Source organism: Poecilia mexicana, unplaced genomic scaffold (assembly GCF_051168715.1).
Source record: "Poecilia mexicana isolate PSO_F unplaced genomic scaffold, ASM5116871v1 scaffold_14, whole genome shotgun sequence".
Taxonomy (NCBI): Eukaryota; Metazoa; Chordata; class Actinopteri; order Cyprinodontiformes; family Poeciliidae; genus Poecilia; species Poecilia mexicana.
Window position 1 is genome coordinate 18,060,139 of NW_028263383.1, and position 11,132 is coordinate 18,071,270.

Sequence of the window (11,132 nt, forward strand, 5' to 3'; positions counted from 1 at the left end):
GAAAAAAAAAAGAAGCTTCCTCTGCGTGCATTTTCATGGTGAGGGTGACCTTACATGTAGATTGGAACAGGATTTCCAGGTTGTGTTTTCTTTTCTTTTTCCAAATTAAAGCTAACACATCCTAAGTTCATCCCCCTGGTTTCCAGTCAGAACGTGTCACGGTGGCCCACAACCTGAGAAACATCCTCTCCAGGCTTAAACTGTCTGCCAACAGGAAAACAACATGTGGAATTACTTCGCTTCCGCACACGTCAACCTGACATCTAAAGATATTTTCTGCCGGGTAAATATTGCGCACAGGGGTTTATAGTGGCTAAACATGGGAGCGTAGGAAGAACAGATTCAGAACTTGATTATAATTACATATCATCCAAATTTCTTATTAAGTGATCTACCAGATCAGGGATTAAATAATTCACAATACCACCCGCTGGTCGTTATCTTTACTCCACTGTTAACTCTTTATTGCAGAAGTGTAGCACAAAATAAACGTAGAAAACTTCAACACCAAAGTCTCCAAAAGCAACATTTATGCAACCAATGCCAATACAAATATCAATTATTGCAATAAGAGCACAGGAAGAGTAAAAAGATCCAACTTCTGTTTACCAACAAAAACAAAACAACAAAAAAAAGGTACAAAATTGAGAATACAAACACTTCCATTTACACAAATTGAATCAATTCGGTGGAACTTTAATTTTTTTCTCACAAGATATTAAGAGCACTAGTAGCAATACAGACTTTCTGCAGAACATCACTATGCAGCTTTTTTTTCTGCTGAGAATATGAGAAACAGAAACCAATTTTGACTTCCTCTAAATGGCAGCAATCAGGATAAATTAAAGATTTAATCCACCAAAGCAGGAATATATACTAAATACAACTGTAAAACTGCTGGAATACAATCATAATCATCTTTTTTTTCTTTTTTTTTTTTTTTATAAATTTGATCATCTCGTTGTGGGTTACTCCATCTAAACATTAACCACCTTAAAATGCCTGAGTCACAAGTTCTCTGAAAATTATTTGTGCTTTTATGTTTATTATAAGATAAACAATAAAACAAAACAAAAAACCACATAAGGCCATCAAAACAGTGTAAAGCATGAGTAAATCCATCAGCGTTTGGTTGTCCATATGAATGGTTCTCCAGGTTTAAACGCGAAAAGCGTTGAGAAACAGAAACAGTTTGCAGAATCTTAAGGTTAGACAGTAAAGAACAGCTAAAAAAACACGAACCGTATCATCATCTTTTAGTTCCAACTGGCAGAAATGCGTTGGCAGGCCTGGCGAAAGGTGGAAAAAGACTTAATATAAATTCATTCTTTTTGCAGCAGCAACATAAGAAACGTGGAATTTAGAAAAATCAATTTTTTTTAAAGTGAACACATTTATTCTGCTTGGTTTAAAAACAAGCTGGAGTGCTTTGCATATTGAAATCTTATCCGAAACATAATCAACACTGAACTGGTTCACTAAATCTACCTTCTTCCCCGGACTAGAAACCTGGTTAAAAACAATGATTCCTTAAACTGGGAAATAATAGTTAAATCTTCTTAAAGGTTGTAGTTTTCCATTTTCTTCAGAATGCTGCAGCCGTAAAAGGTGAGTTTATTTAATGCCTTTTCTACATTTTTTTCTCTATTGATAAGAACACTTGATTAATGATTGGACTGGACCGCCTAATTGAAGGTTATTTATTGGGATAATTATTAGAAACATCCATTAACTACATGCTTGATCTTGTTTAACAACACAGGAAATCTTATCCAGTGAACACATTGAATGTTGAAAAGGCATTCTGAGAAAAACAGATCATTTTAACATTTCATTTTCACTTCATACAACTAGATGATCTGAAGCACGGCTGTCCGCGTTGTCCTATAACGGAGTTTAGCTTTTAAACAAAGTGCATATTGATTACATCATCGAGGCCACCGATAGTATCTTAAGGGACGCCACTCACACCAAGAGAAAGAGCCAACATAAATGCAAAAGCATTATTAGTTACTTTAATAGCAGCTTGAAAACCTTAAAACACTTCCACACACACACACACACACACACACACTCTAAAAAAACAAAAACAAAGGTACGCGGCCGTTTCTTCTTCAGCTGCACATTTACAAATAAAGAAAAACCAGCTGAAATAAAGAGGGTAACAACTCTGTACCTTGTTTTTACAAAACACATACTTGGGTAAATACAAACAACTAAAGATGTTGAAAAGATATATCCTTATACGAGTTTTCAAAGAATTAACTGCTTTTATAATCATCTCAGAGGAACCTAACAATTGATTGCACATTCATCTTTACACCTTTAATAAACATGGCCACTTTGAAATATACAACTGGAGGCAAGCAAAGAAGCTTTACATTCAGAGTCTGGTTCGTGGATGCCGAGATGTGCTCGTCTTAACGTGAGGCGTTTGGGGAAAGGCGGCGCCGTCAGCCCTACATGTGGCTGTGGCTCTGCTCGTGGCTCCACAGGCTGAACGCCGTCTTGAAGGTTCTGTGGCAGAGCTTACACATGTACTGCCTCTTAAACGTCAGCGCAGACAGAGACGGCGCGTGGTAGAAGAGCGTGTCCGGCTCGTGAGGGCTGCCTGGATTCTCCAGGCTGTTGGATCTGGACAGGGAGCCACCGTGGCCGCTGGGCTCCGACCCGGGCCTGCTCGCCTTGCCCGCCGACGAGCCGCAGGGCTCTGGGCTGCTCGACTCCTCCGGGATGGTCGCCGCTGCTGGTGCCTGAGGGGACCTGAGCACAGAGGCTTGTGGAGAGCGCCGCTCGGAGTTCTGTGGGGTCAGAGGCGGGGAGGGAGACAGCGGAGGAGCGTGCATGCTCATCTCTTTGGCTCCCACCTTGCTGGCGGTCGACATGTGGGACTGGAAGTGGCTCCAAAGGCGGAAGTTGGTCCTGAAAGCTTTGTTGCAGATGTGGCAGATGAACGGTTTGATGTGGCACAGCAGCTCCTGGTGTCGCTCCAGGTCTTTGCGGGAGCTGAAGAGGTTGCCGCACTTCTCGCAAGGCCGCACCCCGTGTTCCTCAAGCCCGGCTTTCCCAGCCTCTGAACCGTCCCTCTCACTGACCGCCTCCTCCAGCGGCTCTTCCTTCACAACCAGTTTGCCGTGGTGGCCCATGCTCAGGTCCTCGGGCACGTAGGACGAGGAGTCCTCCGAGTCATACATGGGTGGACCCGGTGAGTCGCTGTAACTGATGTTCTCTGGAAAGTTCCCAGGCACCGAAGGCTCGTCGCTGTAAGGCTCCTCTCCCAGGGTGTCGGGCGCCTCTTCGTTGTTCTCTGGTTGCTTCAGGTGAATCTGATTTTTACCAGTCGTCATGTTCTGGTTGTGGACTTCCACCTGGTGGCGCCAAATGCTGAAGGAAGATTTGAAGGTGCGCATGCACTCCAGGCATGTCAGTTTCTTGTACCTGCAATGGGCCTCGTGGTCCTTCTTGACAACCGGGCTGGAAAAGCGGAGGCCGCAGTACGGGCACACGGTTGCGTGTCGGCAGCCTCTCTCATGGTCGCCCTGCTCTACGAGTGATGACAGCTTAACATTACATAGCCTGCAGGAGTAAACGCCAGTGTCTGTGTTGTCCTGTTGAAGGATCTCATCCTGTTCCGTACAGAGGACGCTCTCACTCCCCGTGTCCTGGTCAGGCTTTTCAGCAGGATGTGTCCTTAAATGCTGCCTGTACTGGGACTGGAACACAAACACTTTGCCGCAGTAGGGACACACAAAGCTGGACCTTGATCTCTTTTTGGCAAGAGAAGGAGATTGCAAACCCTGCTTATTCCTCTTCAGCTTCCAGAGCAAAGCCTTCTTTATTTCTCGCTCTCGCACAATGTCTATCAGCTTCTTCTGGAACTTCTCGTCCAGCACAGACGAGCTGGAGGACGACGCTGGGTTCTGAACCACCCCGTGCTGGGTTTGGCAGTGAGTCCACACTTTGAAGTTAGTGTGGAAGCGCTTGTGGCAGATGTCACAAGCGTACGGCTTCTCCGGGTTGTGATACATATTGACGTGACGATGCAGCCCGGCACTGGAGCGGAAAACCTTCAGGCAGTTCCAGCATTTAAAAATCTTATTGGGAGGTGGTTCTGCGTTGTTCTCACCGGGGTCGCTATTTGCATGCTGAGGTTCCGTCTCCTGTGAAGCAACGTGTTCTTTGAATACTTTACTTTTCTTAAATGGGTACCTTCTGTTGTCAGGCCGCTCCTTCCTCTTACCTGGAAGATTAAAATCTGTCCTGGAGCCCTGGCTGTAATTTGTTTGCAAGTCTTTGAGATTAACTGGCAGAGCATCTCCGACCGTGATCCGAACAATGTCCATGGGATCGGCGAGGGGACTGCTCGGCTCGGCTTTCACACTGACGTGTCCTTCTACCTGAGTTTCCTTGTCATACCTGTTGAGATACTTGGACCTGAGAACCAGAGGGGACGCTCTAGTCGAGTTGCCATTGTGGGCAAATGTTTCAGTTCCTGATGCCTTTGAGGCGATTTTGACGACTGATTGTTCTCGGTTTTGGAGATCTTTGAGTTCCAGCGTTGGGGAGAAAACTGGAACAGGGCTGTCCATGGACAGTGATCTCCGGAGAAGGCTTTTTATGAGTGGGCCGCTCCGGTCAGTGGCCTGGCTCCGCTCTCTGGCCTGACCCTGGAAGGGAACGTTATAACGGTAGCGGTGGTCGAGCTCTTCGATCTCCTCTTTGGTTTCCTGGTCAGAACCAGACTGCAGGCTGATGTGCTGCACATCAGCGTCACTAAAAGACACCGATGATGTCAGCTGAGGCCTGACTGATTTGATGTGTGATAAATTTTCTTTCAGTATGGTGGAATATGGATATCTGGACTTCCTCTCCGGCGGTTTGCTCTGCTCGGATGATTTCCCACTGGTCTCAGAGTTCTTGACCGACTCATGTGAGTTGTGTTCTGATGGAAGCTGAGCCGCCCCTCGAGGAGAGTAAGGAGATGGAGATCTCTCTGATGTTTTTCCCTGATAATTTGAGTGAGAGGGGTGGGCTGTGTTGTTTTGGACCCGACACACAATAACGCTCCTTGTCTGGGCATCGTTCTCATCCCCCTCCGAGTACGAGAGACGCTTTCTGGACACGCAGTAGGACGCGTGAGGCCTCGTTGACACAATGTTTGTAAGAAACGGGATTCCAAGGCTGTAGCCAAGCTCTTGAATGGCTGCCAGGCTCCCTTTGTCCACAAAAAGAGAGGAGGAGTAAATGTAATTCAGAACTATCTCGAAGGCGTCGGGTTCGCAGAAGTCCAGGTTCACAACTCGTAGTGAGTCTCCGTCCATCCGTGTGAAAAGAGACTGGAAGTACTCGCTACTGGCAGCAAGAACACTCTTGTGGGCCTGGTACCTTTGGTCTGACACAATCAGGACCACATCGCACATCTGGCCCCGCAGCCGCTGCTCGTTGAGAAGCCCCAACACGGAGAGGGCGTGGGAGGGGTTGCTGTAATGCACAAGGCTCTCCATGGCTGAAAGAGAACACAGATGTGCATTAATTCACAGGCTTTAATATTGATTTTTTTCATTACAAATGTACCAAAAGCGTAGCATAAACAAAATAAAAGATAATGATTGATTTGTTTCTGTCTGTTCAACTCAATATGATGTTAAACACATATTAATTTTTATCAGTAATTGCAAATATCAGCCTCCAGGTGATCCTTCTAAACTTTACGCAGAGAGACTACACAAAAGCCAGACGTTCTCAGAAATCTACCAGATGTAAGATGCCATCTAATGGCAAACTGTGGAAAGTAATAAAACTGATTTTACTTTTCACTTTTCATCCTTGTCTTAAATGTTTTCATATGTTGATACAATTACTTTTTTTTTTCCAGGAGGGGTTGAAAATAAAACAAGTTATTTGAAATAAGTTTTAAACATATATATTTTAGACTTTCCATAATCCAAATAGGGCAACATATTTTCCCCACAAAATCAAATTTATGCGAACATATCCTTTTGTTTCATTTGGATAAATGTCCTTCAGTAATCTGCAGTGAAACCACCAGCTGTTTGTAGCCATGAAGAGGGTCGTAGTAAAATAGTGGCTTTGATACTTGGTTATTGCGTTTTTAAGCATTTCCACACATTTTCAGACAGGATGAGGTCTGGTGCATTCTAAAAGCTTCATGTTAACGTACTTTATCCTTAAACCAAAACCAATTTTATGTGGCTTTGGGAGTGCTGTTGTCCTTCTGGGTCACCCATTTATGGCCCAGTTTCAATCATCTCACTCTTTTCTGATTTTAGAGCTTAAAGATTTCAATAAAACTGATAAATGCAGTCTTACTCAGACTTACCCCAGCACTGTGTCGAAGCTACAAAAAGCGTGTGGCTTGAATCAAATGTTAGCATGTATCTGCTTGAGCCTATATGTATATGTGGATTAAAAGGAAATCCACAATAAATTCAAAAGTAAGGGCCAAATTCTTGCTTTTAAAAGTCATTGAGGTTTAACGTTGCCATTTTTTTGATTGTTCATGGACATCTGTAGCAATTTATCGAAAGTATTTTTCAAGAAATGACATAAAAAAGACGATATAATTCTTGGTTATCGCTTCTGACGTGTTTCACAGGAAGCTGGACTGCTCAAAGCTAATATTCAGAAGAATAAAAAAAACAAAAAAAAAAAACAACTTCCCAACTAATAAGCGTAGCTATTAATATGCCTGCAGTTTAACCCAGAGACGTGTTTACTGGCTGATCTACAGACAGCAGAAGATTTTTTTTTTAAACACGGTGAAACAAGTTCTAACCACGGACAATCACTGGTAATTATGGGGCATTACATCATTTTATCAGTCTGAGTACAGGAAAAAACGCTGTTCTGTCAAGTTGCTGTCAGGCACCAGTCAATGGAGGAAGTAGATATATATATATATATATATATATATATATATATATATATATATATATATATATATATATAAATAAACACCCTTCAATTGAAGTTTAACACGACACCAACCTGTGCAGACAATTATCTCTGATCATATAATAATAAAAAAATAAATAAAAATAACATGGCGCTTCAGCAGAGGCAAAGCCATAAACCTCAGGGTGCTGAGGCCATCCTGCAAAGAGCAGATCAAAGTTCCTCAACAGAGAGGATAAAAGAAGGCCTCGTTTAGAACAAGGAAAAAGTATTTTGGTCACAAAAAATACAGCAGAGTCAATAAATTATTAATGATAAAAATATGTACGTGTCTAAATGAATCACAATTACATCTTCGTACCGCTTAGATCATAGTATCCTAAATTTCTGTGCAGTTGCTGTGATGCAGAATTTCTTTGGAAGGCTGCCGGACTTTCAGAATCTCGTACCGACACACCGTTTATGAATCCAAGCTCAGGATCATGCATTGATTTGGTGCTGCAACTTGTTTAGGAATGTAAACAGACAAACATAAAAAGTGACACCAAATATATGGCCAATGCAGTAAAAGCATGTCTGCTTACACATGCTTGCACTAATGAAAATCATCAGTTTACAGAACATAAAGGAGTATGTTTTTAATAGCTAGCTCAGATGTAAATAACAGCTCTGAATATGATGTAGTACTCCAGAAGATATGTCTGAGTGCTACAAAAAGACACTTAAAGAATTTTTAGAAAAGTAAAGTTGCCGTAGAAAATACTAATTTTAAAAATTGTCATAAGTCAGAAGTGATGTAACTTTAAATAAAATATGAGCATTCCATTGAACTTTAAATCTGAAAATACTGCTTGCAAGAAAAAACTGTCTATAAATAATTTGGATAGTTAGACATAATGTGTAAACTCTGTAACTTCAACCATGACTTGGACTGATATTCCCTCTGTTTACTAGCATTTCTTCATGTCATACTGTATTTAAATTTCATGCCAGTTTATTCTTTCTTTTTGTTAAAATTTTTATACTTTTTATACAGTGTATGCAGTGTATAGTATATAACATTATTTGCTGTTTGCAATATTTCGAGTTATATGCCAATGAGTTAAAATCATTTATTAAAGATACATCTCCAGTCTAATCCATTGTTCAAAAATAATAACTGTTCACATGATTTATTGACATTTACTTTGAAAATTTCCAACGGAAAAGCAATTTTCTTCTGTTTTGCACATTGACGCGACACGTTCAATAAATGTTAATGGAGGGGAAAAGCTCCATTCATTCATTAAAAACCAGACAACGCCTGGTCGATTCTAACCTTAAACTTATCGGGAATCTTAAGGAGGAAACAGAAAATGCCGCCGAAGCAGTTTTTTTTTTTTTTTTTTTTTTAAAGAGGAAGCTAAATGAAGCTGTCGGCACTAGAGCGCTTATTAGACATGGCTCATAGTTTCTCCTGTCAGAACTTCTCGGACAGAAACGACTCGCTCAGTTGAGGACGCACTCGCTCGCTTCCTGCGTGTCCGTGGACGCGGTGTGACACAGCAGCGGAGCTCCGGCGGCTCTCGGCTCCCGGCAGCCCCGTCACTCCGGGGGAGAGCGGAAAAGTTGAGCGCGTTTCTCTGGACGCCGCTGTTAATCCCAGAAAGCGGGTTGCTGGAGTGAGTTCGGGGTGAATTAGACCCGTTATGTTCAGCTGAAGTGGCGTTTTCCTCGTTTCGCCACTCAAAAGGAGGGAAAACACACACCTGCCCGTCCCTGACACAGCGCAGTCTGCCACACGGGCTCGTTGCTGCTCGGCTTTTACAGCAGCTCAATCCCCCCTTTTAGAGTTACGTCAGCGCGGAAAAGGAAAAAGCTTCTCCTCAACAGCACTCTAGCAACTCTGTGTTTGGCTCCGCGCTCATTCTGCCCAACGAGAAACGCCGTAGTCTGGCCACACTTACCCATCCCGTCGTGAAAACGGTCTCGCCTCCACGCAGCCAGGACTTTATTCAGTGTTGTGTAGCTTTCAGCCTGCTTGTCGTGATTCCATCCATCTTGAATTTGACGTCATCCCACACCAGGGATGAGGTCATCGCAAAGACCGCTCGTCACGTGCGCTGGGCGCTGATAGGCTGATTAAGTGACAGAAGGCGGGTTCAACGGAGGACCTCACAGTGGGGCTAATTTAAAGAGATACGCCATGTTTTTTGCTCTGAAGTTCAAGTTGTTCGTTTTTAGACCATTGTTTTACGACAGCCTTCAGGAAGCTAACAGAAGTTAAACCTGTTAGACTGACAGGGGAAGGAAGTTAGGCGCTAATAACATAAATTTTTGCAGTTTTGTTGACATGCTGGATTCACAATTTCAATAAACCTAGACATGTTTCTCCTGCAAAAAAAGGAGAAAATCTCAAAAACAATGCAACTTTTCAGAACATAATTTAGTTTCAATCCATTATATTAGCTATAGGTAAGATGTTCCAGCTAGGTTAAACTGTTAAGAAACAGTTTAACCTAGGCTTGTCTTGTGAAGATGCAGGCTGAAATGTGAAATGTGTCTTGTGTCAAAGTGAGTTGAAAAGGCCAGCCAGCAAGGAGGAATTCACTTCTCCAAAACAAACATCAAATGACAGCACTCATTTGATGAGCAAAGATTGAAGTTTGCTAACACAGAAACAGAGAACTTTATTTTTGGAGACATATCCTATGGTCTGATGAACCCAAAGTCTAGCTTTCAATCACATATACATTTCGATTGATCTTATTTATCCGACAGCGCATGTGTACTTCAGTTCATTATTCAAGTCAGTTAAAAAAGAAATATATCGAAGGAAACCCAGCGGATTGCAAATGGGTCTTCCAAATGGCCAATGTCCTCAGCAGCCAAGGACAAAGTCGCTTAAGGACAGCAAAGTCAATGTTTTGGCATGTATATATGCATTATACATACCGTGGAAAAAGTTGGGATATAATTTATCATGGCCTAATTATTTACATCACAATTATCAAGCATTTAATCAGGAGTGTGGAAACCTGAGGGAGTTCCTGTGTAGCGTTCATGCAATGACATGTCTGCTGCTAACCCCAAAGAAACTAATTAGAAAAAAGGAGCCAGGTCACTATAGTGCAGCGCTGTGGTGGTGTCAGTAGTTTCACCCTGTAGGGACGTGTTGCCAGGCCTGCAGGCCTCTTCCTGGAAAGCTGATTGTGCTACAGTACACCATCAGCTAAGATCAGGTGCAGCACCGAAGATGAAAACTTTATAATTGCTTACGACGTCTGCTTTCAGCAAAAATGCATCCTCGACATGCTGCACCGATTGTTCTCGCTTTGCGATACGAGCGCGGATGGGGAACTCTGTTGAGCCGGGTTGCATCGTGGCACACCAGCAAGTCGGCAAATGTACCCAGTGATTATTGCTTAATGACCCAAGTAGCCTAAGTTTTAATCAGGGTCATTTTAACGCCTCATTACAGTGAAATGATTGCATTAAATAAAGAGGTCTTCATGAGTAGAGAGCCAGAAGAAATCTTGCGACATCCGACCTGAAGAGAAGTCCTGTTTAAACTATGAAAACATTAATAGCCAAGTTTCTTCCTTTTCTTCTTCTGCTTCTTTTTTGCAGCCACACGGGGCCTGAAGAGGACATCAAATGGCAGGGAAGTTCTCTCTCCTCCGTACACGACATTAACGATTGACACAGTTGGCCATTAATGCCAACAGCATAGCAAGCACTTCCATGGTTACCTGTGTGCAAACTAACTCATTAGGGACTTTAGCTCCTCCTGTCGAACATCCCTCTACTTTCTGGTATGATAAACATGTTTACTTGTGCTCTCCAACAATAAGTAAACGGACAACTTCTTTAACTTATATTTAAAATGAGAAAATAGCCCAATCCAGTTTTACTTTGTGAATTATTTCTCCTTTCTCCGTGGAACCATTCAACAAGTTGTTGCAAATCTACAACAATTTAAAGACTAACTTGCTTTGTTCACCTGAGATTACCTGTAGAATCTGTAACTGACTGATGAGAACTAACATAATTTATTCTGTAAATTGCATGTAAGAGGAATGGATGATCTGCTATTGTTGCTTTACTGTTAGTACAATAAAAATGTATGAAACTGGATATACCCAACATTTCAATATTTTCTTCAGAGACCCGATTCTTTGTGTGTGTGAATAAATACATAAGCACTAATATTTCAATCTCATCCACGAATGGATTTC

At 42.3% G+C, this 11,132-nt stretch overlaps 1 protein-coding gene across 1 annotated transcript; it reads right to left on the reverse strand.

Moving 5' to 3' along the window:
• Positions 1–437: 437 nt before the first annotated feature.
• Positions 438–8,997, reverse strand: zbtb21 (zinc finger and BTB domain containing 21). Its single transcript, XM_014967676.2, has 2 exons — positions 8,862–8,997; positions 438–5,506 (listed from the first exon to the last, which is right to left on the reverse strand). Exons 1-2 carry the CDS (start codon positions 8,863–8,865, stop codon positions 2,460–2,462), a joined length of 3,051 nt encoding a protein of 1,016 aa, XP_014823162.2. The 5' UTR covers positions 8,866–8,997; the 3' UTR covers positions 438–2,459.
• Positions 8,998–11,132: the final 2,135 nt, after the last annotated feature.